General features: G+C 35.8%; 1 protein-coding gene across 4 annotated transcripts in view; it reads right to left on the reverse strand.

Annotated features, from left to right (window-relative positions):
* Positions 1-16,873, reverse strand: part of ALCAM (activated leukocyte cell adhesion molecule) — a 217,034-nt gene that overhangs the window by 56,026 nt on the left and 144,135 nt on the right. For 2 of the 4 annotated variants that reach the window (XM_035000240.1, XM_035000239.1), the window contains exon 2: positions 3,228-3,328. In XM_035000240.1, coding sequence (XP_034856131.1) covers positions 3,228-3,328 — 101 coding nt within the window. Of the gene's footprint in view, positions 1-3,227; positions 3,329-14,091; positions 14,630-16,873 lie in introns of those variants that run through there. The other 2 variants (XM_035000238.1, XM_035000237.1) reach the window with 2 other exon arrangements.

Raw genomic sequence — 16,873 nt, forward strand, 5'->3', positions numbered from 1 at the left:
ATGAGTCTTCATGGAGGAACAGTATTTGCCTTTGTGAAACAATCATGTCCATTAAGCAACAAAATCAGATTAATCACTAAAATGCATAGTTTTGCTATCTGAGTCATAAAACTTAGCTCAAAGAGCTTTCATATAAAAACTTATTATCAAAATAAAATATAATCTGGCCTGGACAATTATGCCAAGAGCCCGAGACATAATTTCATCTCTTCCTTTGCTCCACAAAAATTCTCTTAGCTAATAAGCAAATTAATCTAAGATAGGAGCCAATCCCTCCTCTACTTACCTCACAAGGCCTTTGAGAACATAAAATATGACAGAACATTTTAAAGTGCATGGCAAATTCCAAGGTACTATGGGGAGTTACATTTTAAAAATTATTAATATTTATTACTGTTATGGACTAAATGTTTGTGTGACCCCCAAATTCATATGTCGAAGCCCTAACCCCCAGTGTGCTGATATTTGGAGGTGGAGCCTCTGAGAGGTAATTAGGTTTAGATGAGGTACTGGAATGGTGCCCTTATGACAGGATTAGTACCCCTATAAGAAGAGGAAGAGAGGTCTCTCTCTCAAGAGAAGGACCCTCACAAAGAGCCAAATTTGCCAGCACCTTGATCTTGGGCTTCCCAGCCTCCAGAACTGTGATATATAAATAGATGTTGTTGAAGTCCCCTAGTCTATGGTATTTTGTCATCGCACCACAAGCCAAGATAATTACTAAGCTAATTTTAGAGTCCGAAAGTTTTAGTTGGTTGAATATCTGAATACATCAATAATATTCTCCTTAATTTTTTAAATTTTGCCACAGGTTTACAGTGCAAAACCTTGCTGTAAATCATTCCTTCACTGAGAGAAATATGTTAAACCAGTCCCTTATATTTCTGTATTCATACACTTATGCAATAAATAATAGTTATTAACCATATGCCAGGTACTTTCCTTGGGTTTTCCACATAGTAATGGATTTAATACTCCTAACGACCCTGTAAGTTAGAGTTGTAATATTAGATTCATTTACAGATTATACAGTAGAGACGGAAGTCAGTTAAATAAATTGTCCAAGGGCCCAGCTAGTGTATCTCAGCAGAGCAAAAGCTGAAGCCCTGCAGTCTGGCTGCATGATGACTTCACTGTAGCACTCCTGATAGCTGCTAGATGCACTTTCTGTACCAGCACCAAGGCAGATGCTGGAGAAGAGGTGGGGGTGAAGGAGGGCACGTGTGATGAGCACTGGGTGTTGAATGCAACTAATGAATCATTGAACACTACATCAAAAACTAATGATGTACTATATGTTGGCTAACTGAACATTAAAAAGAAAAAAAAAGAGATGGGGGTGAAGTATAGAGAGGCTCCCAGGGAACCATGATCTCCATTCACAGGCAGATGACCATGCAGGAAGGGAGAAGCCAATCCATCCTTCTTCTATGTTTGCCCCCTTTCACTCTTTCTAAACCTACCATTTGTCTTTCAGCTGTCATTAAATTAGAGCTTGTAGACTCTGCCTGCAAACTGACACTGGTTTTAGAGCACATGGTACTTCAAACACATCTCATCCGGTTATTGACGAAGCTTTTTGCTTTAATTAAGATTTTGAAAATTGCCATTACTGTTTCCACTACCCCTGTACCAGTTCAGTTTGGGTGAAAATTATTCCCCGAATTATCATCAGGAATGTTTTTCACCGTCTGTGTTCCACTTATTTTGGCAGTTAAGTTCGAGTCAACAGGTGAAGCATGTGGTAGTCTTGCTTAGAGTTTGAGGGGTGTGAATAGACCTTATCCTCACAGGCCTTAACTTCCTATTTCCACTTTTATAGTAAACCAGAAATAGTTCAAAATCCCCAACGTGAGCCAGGTATCAGGAGGAGAGTACAGGTAAGTGCTCACCTCCTTCCTCTGCTGTCACATGACCCCCCCCCCCCCCATGCGCATGGGCTTAGAGCCCCACAGCCAGAACAAGGATCACGTGCCAAGTACTCGGTCAATATTCTGCTATGAATTACTTCATGTAACCCTCACACCACTGAGGGAAGACTATTCTTATCACCCCTTTTTTAGAGATGAGAAAATGGAGATTCATTCACTTGTCCAGAATCCCACAGCAAGTATATGGTGGAACATGTTGGTCTGACTTAACCCACATTTTGAAAAATTGTGTTCTACCCCCTTCTTGGGTGCCACTTTAAGCACATTTCCCAAAGCGTGTTCTGCATGTTTGTTTTTGCAGATATTTGAGAGAAAAAATTGGGTAGTTAAAAAAAACCTAAGAAATGAATCAAGCATGGACAATTCAGAATGCATCTTAGTGAGAGGCTCTGAGAAGTACTGTGATAAAGAAAATTTTCAAAAATTATTTGACCATCAGATTTTTTTTCCCTATTAAAATACCTTTTAACATTTCAAAGAACTTGATAAAAACTGCCATCATATTCAAGGAAGCATATGTCTACTTTAAGCTCCCAAACTACCATGAGTCTCATGTGATTCAGCATTAGGAAACTGTACCACACAGACACCTTTTGTTGGTTTCTGTAATTAAATTGAAACATTTTATCAGTCGATGTTACCTAGCCATTCCACATAATCTACCAGGGTATCTACCCGCCATTTCCAGACCCATCTGTGCCTTGATACCTGAGAAAGTATTGATTTGCTATCTGCAAGAAAGGAGTAAAATGAACAATTTTAAATGTAAAAAGGACCTGCCCCGTCAACATAGTTCTAAGACAACACCAGAAACAAGCTTCTAATGCTGATGACTAATTCCCAATGAATATTTGGGTACTCTTGCAACTGGTGTATTTGGCTTTTGCAATAGCCACACCAAACAGGACATGAGTATGTGGAGAAAAGCTGCCAACTTCCACTAAGCTCTGTTCTACATGCCACTGATTTTACTCTGGAACTCTGCCTTTTCCTCTGCCTCTAACATTTAAGGTTAAATCTTTCAGACTAATATGATCTAAGAATTACGTGTTTATTGGCTTTATTTTAAAATAGCACTTCTTAGGTAAGACTTAGGAATTACTCTTTTGACATATCCAACACATAATTCTACCTTCCTACATTTGTACCCATAGTTGAATATTGCCATTACATTAATTTGAAATTCACATTTGCTCACAGAAGGAATATTATCCCCCCCAAAAAAACACAAACAAACAAACAAACAAACAAAACAACTAAAGGTAATTAGCTAAATCCAAAGTAGGTTACACTTACATATTTCCATTTGCCAAACATGAGATTCTGAGGTACATCGAGTCGGCAAGGCATGATAATGGTATCTCCATATGCTGAGTTTACAGTATACCATCCAAGGCCTTTAGAAAAAAGAAAAAAGAGAGAGAGATGTTAAGTGTTTTCTTGAAGTAACTAAGCAAATAACTTCAGTTCAGGCTGTGTGCCTTAATGAAGATTATCTATTACAATTTTATCTAAAATGACTACAAAAAGTATGAAGCTAGAACATATTTCCTATTTAAATATCAACAACTCTTATTTAGCTACTAAGCCTTTGAATGTCACACATTTCAAATTTACAGACCCTCAATTTTACCAGGGAAGAGACCAGTATGTGCTGCAAAGGAACATGGTGGAATGTGGAAGTGTATTTTTCTCCTAAGTATATATGTCATAGAAAAAAAAATGCACACTACATTTCATAGATATGTGGGACTACACAAGATTAACATGCTTAAAATTCTCAAAACTAGCCTTAAATATATTTTTCATTTGAAAATATTGTCAAATTTATCTTCTGGAAAATTTTTTAAAACTACTAAAAACTAAATTAATACATATAAGACCACAACCAAATTTTACTTATAAGTAGGAAAATGGCTTATTTTATACTAGCAATGGTTAATATATTAATTTTAATATTAATTACGCATAAAATATTAACATGATAGGAATCTGAAGTATAAAAATTCTTTGTAAAGTGTTTACCGAGTGGTTATCCTGAATTTTGGGTATATGATCTAACTTAAACCATAATTTGCTACTAAGTTACAGAAAACTTCCTGGTCTTAATTAATTCTTTCCTGAGAAAAAAATGTAGGTGACAAAAAAATTAAAATGTCAAAACCCCACAACTTTTGCATATGTATGCAACATACTATTCAAATCTGTATATATTCATAAGGCTTAAAAAACTCAGGCATTTAACTTGACAAGAGTACTTAGGAAACATCTCAGATTTTTTTACCTTATTTTGTTCCCACTGGTTTTTAAGATTAAATATGTTTACAATTAAATATCTATTAAGATATGTCATCATTGGATATAGTGTGAACAGGCTAAGTTAATTTGAAATTGTAGAGGGGGAAAAAGGATATTTTGTCCACCAGGTGGTGCTGAAGTGCAAAGCTAAGGCCATTGGAAACACAAATACCATTTTATGACTTTCTGAGGAAACAAGGCAGTGGACACTATCTTTCACTGTTACCCATCAATCACAATTCATAGGAAGATTTCATATAGGGATAAAAATCATTAACCTTGGTAAAGAACCAAAAGGTAATAAAATTCCTATTTTAAAATTCTGTCAACTGAGGAAGGTACTTCCCTTTAAAGCAATTTTGCCCCAGGGAACAAAATCATTACAAGAAACACAAACTTCATGTAAATATGCCACAGAACAACTAGTTTCCAGCATTTTTAATATTGTTAAAATAAAGAATACAAAGTATAAGTCATGATAATGTGTTTTTCACTTGCTATTGGAGACAAGTAGTTTTCCAAAACTGTTTATCATATGTTCAGTATTATAATAAAAATTACCTCAATAGCTTTTAAAATTGTTTAGTGTTTCCCATACTATAACTTTAATTCCTTTTAACTTCAAACCATTGCCACTGCATAGGACTATAAATAAAGACATGGTCTCTTCAGCCTTGTTAAAATATGCAAACTAATGAGAATTAAGAAATTACTTTATTTCTCAGTATAGTACTTGTTTTCTATAATACTTTGTATGCTAAATGTGGAAATTTTATCATGTATTTTAAGATCTGTTCTTGCACTACACCAGCGCAGGTATGCCAAACCAAGAAAACAATTTTGTGATTTAATGTTTTCACCGGTATGTAGCAAGTCACTTGAATATGTAACGACTCTAAGATGATCTGGATCTATAACTTAAATTATGGCAGGACATGCCCCTCTAATTATCTCCTATCACTTGTAAAAGCACACCTTCTTTTGACAACTGGCGGTACTCCCATGGTTGGTCAAGGAGTGAAAACAGTTTACAGAGCTTAGGTACCAAGGAGGTGAATCCTTTGCCAGGTACACAGGGAAAACAAGAAAATTCTTTTTGCAAAAAATGTAATTCTTTGCTATTTCTTCAGACCATTTTTCTTTTTTCTTCCTTATAGAACTTTAATGTGCTATATAGATATCAAATTTTGTAATAGATTTTAAAGCTATAGGAATTTCAAGGACATCGTGTGTTATTAGCATAATGAAGTGCAACTACAACAAAGAAGGGACCATATATTCTTATCTTTGTATCCCCAGGAGCAATGTCTGGCATGGAACAGGCATCGTATTGGATTTTTCACCTGAATGTTCTGAAGTCTTTTCCATTTTGGTTATTAAATTAGCATCTTTGAAAATCAGGGAGGAGTTGGTACCATTGGAACTTTGGGAATTCTTATTCCTACCATATACTCTAGTAAAGGCTGTCCTAGATTGCCTTTGATATGCAGAGAATGTGGATTTATGCTTGCACGGCACTTGTTTTCGAAGAGAAACAAACACAAAGCAAACATTCTTGTAAGAGTTCATGGATGAAACTACAGAAGAGAATATTTCTCCCTACCGAACTTTATAATTAATTTCAGGAGAAATTAAGGATTATTTGTGCTTTGTGATTTGCGAACGATAATGTGAAATGCCTTTTTTTCTTACTGTGATGACCACAAAGCAAAGGGTTGTTTTGAAAAGTATTTGAGAATTCTTGAGTTGGGTCTTTTAATGACAGCTTGACATCCCAAATTAGCCAGGACAGGACTCTTTAGAGCAAAAGAAACCTAAGGGAAATAAGACAAGCATGAGGGTAGTAGGTAAAAGGCGATGAATTAGCATCCTGATTTCTATAGATGTCTCAGGCTTTGAGATGAAGTGCCAGTGAGACCCAAAGTACCTGTCAACACAAATGGTTCTCTTTATACTTTTCATAGAAGCCAAAGATTTTATCTTTCATTTGCCAAGTCTGAATTGAATTTAACTCACTAAAATTCCCCTGCAATTTTCTCCCTGCAATATTAGTTGGTTAAGTTATTCATGGTTTTGTAGCCTAGAGATTATTGGACACTACTGCAAGTAGAGAATGCCTATGATGTCCTTCCTCAAAGAAGCTAAACATAAAATATAGAAGGAATGAGTATGTGCACAAGTGTGTGCATTTCTGTGTGGTATGTGTTATATCTTTGTGTATATGTATATGTCATAAGATATTTTAAACTGGGCTAAAAACCTTCTGTATTAAATATGTTCAATAAATGTAAGGTATTGTTATGAATTATTAACATTACTGTTGCTATCAAAATGTCCTGACATAAAATAAAATGCAAAAACATGTTACACTCGAGAAGCAGTATGTAATTATTTAAGAAGTTTTTTATAAAGAGTTATTAACTAAAGATAAAGAACAATAGAACTAAAAAGGTTACATAGGAGGGGCGCCTGGGTGGCTCAGTTGGTTAAGCGACTGCCTTCGACTTGGGTCATGATCCTGGAGTCCCGGGATCGAGTCCCACATCGGGCTCCCTGCTCAGCAGGGGGTCTGCTTCTCCCTCTGCCCTCTTCCCTCTCGTGCTCTCTGTCTCCCATTCTCTCTCTCTCAAATAAATAAATAAAATCTTTAAAAAAAAAAGGTTACATAGGAGAATTCAATAAAAAACAAAATGGGAAAAGCAGAGCATAAGAAAAATCTTAGCCCAATAATTCTGACATATAGAATCTCAGACAAGCTATCATAAATACAACATAGCTATGGTTATGCATATTTTGTACAGCAAATAATTTAAGGAGGCACTGAAACAGACTCTGGTATAATTTTGAAATTAGGTGAACACAGTTTATTTCTAACTGAACTAATAAAAATGTAATAATTGTGCCCATATTGGTGAGATATACTTTTTCTGTATAAACTAATTCTTAAGGACTATCAAGTTCAGGGTAATCATTCTCTTTGCATTGCTGATATATAGACATTTGAGTGGAGGTATCTTAAAATTCAAAACCTGCCACTACATTTCAAGCAGAACAGTAAATAATATAGAAAAGAGGAGGAGAATTAAAGAGTCTGTTTTCACATGCTACAGTTTAGCGTGGTTAATTATTTTTTATTGCATGGGTACTTCAATAGCATCATCATCCTTAAAAGCCTTGTTTTGAGCTCTGTAGCTCTGTTAGGTGCCATAGAAGGGTTATTCACAATCACAACTGGCACAGAACTTAGGACATAAGAACTAAATTACAGTTCTACAGAAATTTTAGAGAAATTCATTTGTGCAGATGAATTGGTGGGGAGGAAGCAAGTAGAATTGAGAAAGCTATCCTTAGAAATTACTTCCATATTTATATGACTGATCTTGATAGGTAAACGTGCTAGTGTCCCTATGCGCTTTACTAATGAATTAAGACATATAGAACTCTAATTAAACATATAAATATTTTGTAACATCAGTTTATAGCAGTGTTCTCAACCTCATCACTAATGACATTTTGGGGTGAATAAATCTTTACCATGGGGGGCTGTCCCGTGTATTGTAGGATGTTTAACAAACAGCATCCTCACCTCTGCCCACTGGTAGATACTAGTAGCATGCCCGCCCCCGGCTATGGCAACAAGAAATTTCTAGTCGGGACAAATGTCCCCTGAAAGGCAAAATTGCCCACCGAACGCCCATCTACTTGAAAACCGCTAGTTTAGATCTTCAACTATTGGCTTTCTGTAGTCAATAAAATTGGTTTCCTTTAAAGAGATTGTTGTTATAAAGTAGAATCTTAGTATAGGACTAAATAATCACTGAATATGAATAGAGGGATGGAGGAAGAAGTGACACATAATAACACTTAGCTATTATCAACTTTGTTTTCCTCACAGAAACATCTTATATTATATTCAGCTATGATAGGGAGATTGATTCCTGACTCTGGGGATTTGAGATCCAATCTCTTCACAGAAATCACAAAAAAATATTCTATTTAGCAAATCTAATTCATGTATCAAAATCAAGCACAAATTATACATACCAAATATGTCTTCTAAGCTATACATATTACATGTATTTTATTTGATATGATAAAATATCTATTGATAGAGGGTAAAATAGATACCTTTAAAGTGTCTTTCAAACCTGTGATTTTATGACTTAACGGGGCAAATTTACTTCATAATTCCTCCTATTCTTTATGGCATTAAATAAGAATTTAAGATTTTATTCAAGGTCATGTGATATATAACAAGTAAGAAGTGACACAGAGGGAGGTTGAAAGAGAAGGATACTTGTAATTCCCAAGTAATTTAGAATGGATGGCAGACAGGCAAAGACATCTGATGGAATATGTTATTTTGAGAAATAGAGAAAAGGGTTTTCCTACTCTCTTTTTCAATTTCCCTTCAACAAATGGGTACTTGGGGACCAAGGTGGGTTTTTGCTGAATCTGCAATAGGAAGATGTTTACTCAAAATTTGCTTTCTGGGTGGTCTTTCACCAGTATCACATGTTATGATGTAGGTATAACTATGTAATTTCTACAGATAAGAACAATGGTGATTCTTTCTTTCTCTTTCTTCTAGTGGTTCCTACAATTCTACACATGGATTATAGTATATCTTTTAGATAAATGGTTAAGCCACCGTGGAATAACATTTAGAGGGGAAAGGGCCATCTTACAAAATTATAAAATACTGCTAGTACCCAAGAATATGTTTTAACATATGTGCTCTTTACTTCCAAGTTTGGTATATTATAATGCTTGAAATATTTATCTTTTTAGTAAACTATAGGTCAATATAAAACCTACATTATGTCATAGAAAGGAGATCTACAAAAACAATAAAATTTTAAAAATACAGTATCAGTATTTGCATTCCTGTACTGAAAACTATCTTCTCAATTTACCACTGCTTGACAGTTCATTGTACTAGAAGCATGGATAATCTATGAGATTGGAAAAGTCATAGCTCTTCCCCATTAGTTACGGCTTTGCCCAGCTCTGCCTCATTTTTATCATTGTTCCTTGGGCCTTGGATGAATCCATACATAGCCTTTAAAGCCTATCTCAACGATCACCTATTTACACATGTGATCATGCATCAAAGTATATATTGAACACCTACTGGAGGAAAAGTGTTAGATGTTCTTTATGGGGGGAAAATATATATAAAATACTGAGATCTATTCCTTCAGGAGCATGAGCTGCTGTAAACTAGGTGCTGTGGGAATGCAGAGAAAGGGATCCCTGCAATGAGCTTGAGGATATTGGTAAAGGCTTCTTGCAGGTAATTTCATTTGACCTGAACACTGAATGAAGGTTTCTATGAATAGGAAGATAAGAACTACTTCACCAGCATGTCCTAGCCAGGGACCATGCAGAGGCACTGAGTGGCACATGGTTTTCTCTCATATGGCAAACTTCCTTTTTTATTACAGTAATTTCTACATAGTAGATCTTCAGTCTTCATAAGGAACATGTCCTGACTGGCAGTTTTCTCAAATTCATAAATGCAAAGAAGATTGCCCTAATAAAATGCAAGAAACTGTTAGATCTCTCTACTTTCTCTTTACTTTCATCACCAGCACTAACATTTGAATTCCTCTGGGGGCCACTTTTAAATTATAAGCAAAAATTTATTTAAAAATTATTTAAAAGCAACAGAAGTGACTTATGTTGTGAACCTTTATTTTTGTTTTCTGAGAAATACTTCATGAATTTTAAATCAGTAAATGTAAAGATTTTACTGTGCTTGTTAAAATTTAACTTGGGCTCCACGAATGAACGTTAGGGCATGTATGACAACTCTACAGTTACTTAAAAATCCCCAAACTGTGGGATATGAAAACGTTGTTTTTATAGAAAGAGAATTTAAAGCTTTCATCAGATAGCCAAGAGTAACCTTAAATAAAAAATAAAATATTTAAGGGCACCTGAGTGGCTCAGTCAGTTAAGCGTCTGCCTTTGGCTCAGGTCATGATCCTGGGGTCCTGGGAGTGAGTCCCATATCAGGCTCCCAGCTGAGCGGGGAGCCTGCTTCTCCCTCCACACAACCCCCCCTGCCCCGCCCGGCTCACGCACTCGCTGTGTGCACTCTCATGCGCGTGTGCAAAAATAAATAAAATTTTTAAAACAATAAAATATTTAAGGTTCATTCTAAATTGACTAGAACTTGTAGAAGCACAATTCAATGGTATCTGTCAAATTAAAAATGCTAATACCCTTTGATCCAGTAATTCTACTACTGGGAATCTATTCTACAAAAGTGTTTGTACAAATGCACATATACAAAGATAATACAAAGATAATATAGCATTATTTTGAATATTAAAAAAACTGGAGGGACTTAAATGCTTGTTAATACAGGTGCAATAAAGTGTATATCCATACACTGCTCTACTTGACCCATTGAAAAGAAGTGGGATCCAATCACACTATTTTTTCTCTCTACATATTTCAGTGTTTATAATTTTTATCATCATTCATTCATTGACTATTGAGCATCTTCTCTATGCCAAGCGCTGTTCTAGGATGGGTGATCAGCAATGTGCAAAAACAAAACAAAACAAAAAACCGTTCTCATGGTTTAAGTTCTAAACATATATATATATTTATTCATGCATTTAAAAACTTAATTTCTTTTTGAAAAAAGGAGAAATTACCAGCTTAATTCCTCCACTATGCTGCAACCTATTTGAAGGAAAAGCCTATATTTTTTCTCATTTTGAAATTTGTTGCAGCATCATGAAGATTACAGGAGTTCAATAATAATGGGTAAAATAAAGCTCTACTGCACTACATCGAACGGAACTCTCTAAGATCATATTCTTATAGCCCATATTCTTTCCTTTGCATTTAACATTCCAGAAAACCATATACTATCCTTTGAAATTCTAGAGAATCTAGTGAGGTGGGAGTGAGGGGTGCTGTAGTGTTTTAAAAATCAGTATCTTAAATCTGCCCCCCCAAATGCTATTTTTACTTTAAAAACTTTTTAATGGACTATAACATACATGCAAACCAGTGTACAGATCTAGATGTACATTTGAAATGTCACTAAAACCGCGAGGATTTAGAATTTCTTTGGCAATTCTTCTCATGTTCTTCCTCTGAGGATAAGACTGGGATTTCCACACATCTGTCCCACAAAGGACCCTCTGTTTTACCAAGTCATCATTCCCCAGTGATGAGCTTTCGATGAGCCTATGGGGTCTATGCCAAAATGCCAAAACATTAGTCTCTTCGTGGGGACAAAATTAAATAAAAACACTTAAGAACACTTCATGCTCTGTATGTGTGGGAGGGGGAGGGGACAGGGAGACAACATTGAACCTGTAATTTTTAATTTTATACATGAAAAGAACAATGCTCTTTTATTTTAAAATAGACATTCATAGTGATAGAGACAAAACACGAGAATGTTTAAACTTATTTTTATACCATATAGCTTAATAAAAATTAAAAGCATTTGTATAACGAATAATTTGTTAGTTGAAGTTCACAAAGCTGACTATTCTTTACTTTCATACTTCTAATTACCTAGGACCCGAGGCTGTGTCTTTAAGATGCTTATATAAGGAGAGTCCTCCACTCATACAATTAGTCAATACAATGAAAAAAAATTGGTAAATACTATTTTCCTTCTGCTCCCCTCCCTCAATTCAATTTCCCTTATAAGTTCCTGCATTGTCTGTGGACTTCATTTGGGAACTAGCTCAACTAAAGAGGTAGATGGAAGAAACCAATATTTGAACACTCCTGCAGGTTAAAATAATGCGAAGGAAAAAAAATGAATACATCTATGCTCCATTGCTCTGAACATTTTCTCAGCATGAAATTCCAGGTTTAGCTAATTCAGACTATCAGTTCTATTTGAATGGTGAAAAGTCACATTTTTCTGTGCATTTTGTCATATAAATTGTATTGAAACTGTGAATACAATTCAATTATTTTAACAAGAACAATAACTGTACTGTATTCATGAAAACACTATCAATAGAAAAACACTATCAACAGGAAAACAGGCACTACGCTTCACAAAAGACCTTAATTGCATCATCTGAAGTAATGGAAACTTTTGGAATTTAGACTAGAGTCTGTCTTCAGAAAGAGTTCATAATTATTGTGACAGAATAAATTTGTTTTCTGCAAATAATTTAATGCCATGACAACAAAAAGACCTCTTGATTTGAGAAAATAAAAGCTGTCCTTGATAACACTTCCAAACCCCCAAACAACAAATTCCTAATAGCTTTAATATTCCTCAAATGCTTTAGAAAAAATATACCAGAAAGACTTCTAGTCAATAAGATCATCATTGTTTTCACAGATAGCTTCCGTTAATAACAGCAGTGTTAATTGCATTTCTTTAGCATTTCAATTAATATTCAACAGCATTGGAGAATTTTATCTTATAATTGAGGTACTGAATTAACCAGGGATAGCAAATAAATTATTAGGGCTACTGAATGAGCAGAGTAGTTGACTTTTCCTTCTTGGTTGAGTGATCTTGTCCAGTATGGTTGCTACTGGTGTATTCCACATCAAGTGTCTAACTGGGTACCAAAAAATGTTTGCATCAGTTGAAATAGGTTTTTGCTCTTTTCTTCACACAAATCCCAATTAGAATTGCCTATATCTCCTGAGGAAATAGATTTGTACAATCAAACATGGTAAGTAATAAGGTTAAAAAGCTATTTAATAGGCTTTCCCCCAGATTCGGTATAGATTGCTGGCTGATTTCTGAGGTTTAGATTTGTGTAAATTTCATGCTTTTAATTGACATCCCCCAGAGGGGCTGTAATATAAGGTAAGGTCATAGAAAAAAAAATGATGGCTTTATGGCATGTTTCCCTTTCTTTAAGCATTAAACTCAGTTTACTGGAAGATCTAGTCTTCTAGTTTTGAGGAGAAAGGAGAAATAGAAACATTTGTCCAAGATAATTTTTAAAAGAGATTAAAGCCACAGGAAAGATAAAATTTTAAAATAAAACAAATAGTTGCATATGCTTAGAAAATCAGCATATCTGTTATATGAAACTGAAATCATCTTCCAGCTTTGATAGATCTTGTGTCACCTCAAAGACCAAGTAAGCATGCAAAACAATACCCATTATAGCTTGCTCACAGTGGAAGCTCAATGGAATAACTCTGGAATGCATAAACTTAGAGACAATACTGTCTTCTATTAATATTAACAATAACTTTTCATATATTCCATTTTCCCTGACAGTCATTATTCTTAATTGATGAGTGGGAGGAAAAGTGGGAAAGAGAACAAGATAATTTAGGAAGGCAATGAGTAGAGATGAAAAATATAGGAAGCTGTATTAAAAGGTAGTTTTATCATTTCTAAGGGTGTCAGATGGAGGAATGCTTTAAATATCTTGTAAAATCTGGACCTGAAGTGGGCTCCAGCTTTGAAACTTTCCTTTATGAACAAAGATTTTAACTCACTGAATGCTTCTCCTTAAAGAACCAGAGGCCAACTGTAACTTAAAAATGTGCCATACTTATGCTCTAATTTAGGAAATGGTTAAATGACCCCCAGAAGAATTTCTGGAAGACAAGCTATCATGGACAAGATAAATCCCCCAAAACAAAACAAAACAAAACCTAGATCAGAAAAACAAGTTCTTACAGCAGAAAAATGGCTCTTCCATAGACTGAGAAAGCGCCTGCATTCAGTTGGTTTTCCATGGTTGTTTAAGTTTGCAACACATCTCACCTGCCTCTTCATTTAAGCATCAATTAAATAAGCGCTTCCTCTTTATTCATCAAGGGAAAACCGTGAAGTGTGATGGACACGAAAACGTACCTCACAGACCCCCAAACACAGGTAAGTGTAACTTACCAACGACCTCAACTGCTGTGCTCTGAGTGCTCTGAGATCCGTCACCAAGTTTTGCTGAGGCCACATTTTCCCTGTGCTGCTGACAGCTCAAGACTGAGCAGAGTAGGGCTACAAAAGACAGGCAAGGTTCTTGGAGACAAGAGACTCCTCTGAGGACTGACGATGGCTCAAGGAATTCTTTTCCCTGACTACACAACAGTGTAGAATGTGTCCACCCAATCTTCCTTCTGGCTCTCGTTCCCCTGATGTCAGATTCACGTTGCACTCTGACGATTTTTCCACCCACCAGTTCCTTCCTCATTTTTTTCTCATCTAGGTGTTTCCCCTAGTACAATCCTTACATGTTCAATCCATTTTGACATCTGCCTCTCAAAAGATCCTGGCTAACATGTGGGAGAAATCAGGCACAACATAACTATATTGACCCTCTGACATTAGTAGACCACTGGATTCAAGAAAATTGGGATTTTAGTATGGATGCAGTTTAAAATAGCATACTTGATTTAATAAGGGATTAGCTAAGTTAAAAATAAAGATAATTTAGGGCGCCTGGGTGGCTCAGTTGGTTAAGTGACTGCCTTCGGCTCAGGTCATGATCCCAGAGTCCCTGGATCGAGTCCCACATCGGGCTCCCTGCTCGGCAGAGTCTGCTTCTCCTTCTGACCCTCCCCCCTCTCATGTGCTCTCTCTCTCATTCTCTCACACACAAATAAATAAATAAAATCTTTAAAAAAAAAATAAATAAAGATAATTTAGAGCAAATATTGTAATAATGGACTTTTTTTTTTAAGATTTACTTATTTATTTTAGAGAGAGAGAAAGTGCGCTTGTGCCAGTGAGGGGAGGGGCAAAGGGAGAGAATCTCCAGCAGACTCCTGCTGAATGGGGAACCCAACACAGGGCTCCATCCCCTGACCCATGAGATCATGACCGGAGCCGAAACGAGGAGTCAGATGCTTAACGACTGAGCCACCCAGGTGCCCCATTTTAATAGTGCTCTGTGGTTTGCAATATTCTTTTATATATACTGTGCATTTTTGCATTTGAGTCTCACAAAAGTTCTGTGTGATAAGCAAATAAACCTGCATCATGAAGAAATGTTATGATGCCTCATTTTACTGATAAGATACTGTTCACCCTGCAAAGCCAAGACAGTAAACGAACATGACCAAGCCAGTATGTAGTGGAGCCAGATTTCAAAATTAATTCTCAATTCATGTTCAATTCTCATCACTATAGACACACAGAAAATGATTACATGTTTTTATTTCATTTTATACTGTGGCTAATTTGGGAAAATTATTTGAAAAGTATTAAAATGTGTTCTATGTTTAGACTTAAATATTTAAAAATCTATAGATTGGAGGGACTAGAAAGAAAACAAATGAATATATTTGATCATCTCTCTCTCAGTGTGATGTTATGTAGCAGTTAACCATTTGTTGCCAGAAATAAACTGAGTCCTGTCCATAAGAGCTCACCTAATTCTCAAAATAACATAGGAAACTGCAAATAACTGAAGTGGTAGACATCTTTCAGATAAGGAATCAGAGGTATATTAAGGTCCTTTAATGTAGACGAGGCATTCAGTTGACAGGCAAAGTAGCACTTTATTTATGTACCCAGCGCAGTAGAGATAATAGACTACCAAGAAAAATTTATTGAACGAACAAAATGAAAAGGTTGGGATTCGTATCAAGTGTTTCTAACTTAAAAACCTGTCTTTCTGGGGAGCCTGGGTGGCTTAGTCGTTTGGTGGCTTAGTCTGCGTTTGGCTCAGGTCATGATCCCAGGGTCCAGGGATCGAGCCCTGCATCGGGCTCCCTGCTTAGCGGGAAGCCTGCTTCTCCCTCTCCCTCTCCCCCTGCTTGTGTTCCCTCTCTCGCTGTCTCTCTCTCTGTCAAATAATAAATAAAATCTTAAAAAAAAACACCAAAACTGTCTTTCGATCAAAAAAAAAAAAACTTTTCAGAATTACAACTTTTAGATGAGTTGAAAATTTAAGTTCACAAAAAACCTGCACATGAATGTTCATAGCAGCTTTATTCATACTTACTCAATTCTGGAAATAACCCAGCTGTTCTTCTGCAGGTGAATAGATAAACCAACTATGGTAGAGAGCCACACAATGGAATGTTATTTTTTCTTGTTTTCTTGGATTATATTTTTATTTTTATTTATTTATTTTTTAAATTTTGTTTTGTTATGTTATGTTATGTTAATCACCATACATTACCTCATTAGTTTTTGATAGAGTGTTCCATGATTCATTGTTTGTGTATAACACCCAGTGCTCCATTCAGTACGTGCCCTCCTTAATACCCATCACCAGGCTAACCCATCCCCCCACCCCGCTCCCCTCTAGAACCCTCAGTTTGTTTCCTGGAGTCCATAGTCTCTCATGGTTCGTCTCCCCCTCTAATTATATTATTCAGCACTAGACAGAAATGAAGAAATGAGCTATCAAGCCATGAAAAGACATGGAGGAATCTTAAATGCATATGGCTAAGTGAAAGAAGCCAATCTGAAAAGGCTACATTCTGCATGATTCCAACTATATGACATGATAGAAAAGACAAACTATGAAGACAGTAAAAAGATCAGTGGTTGCCAGGGGGTAGGGATAGGTAGGTGGATGGAGCACAGGGCATTTCCTGGGCAGTAAAATTCTCTGATAATGTCGAATGCAAGTTATTATACATTTGTCAAAATCCGTAAAATGTATAGCACAAAAAGGGAATTCTAATGTAAATTACAGACTTTACTTAATAATAACGTATCA

The sequence above is a fragment of the Mirounga leonina genome, unplaced genomic scaffold, assembly GCF_011800145.1.
Source record: "Mirounga leonina isolate KUSES-001 unplaced genomic scaffold, KU_Mleo_1.0 Mir_115, whole genome shotgun sequence".
NCBI lineage: Eukaryota > Metazoa > Chordata > Mammalia > Carnivora > Phocidae > Mirounga > Mirounga leonina.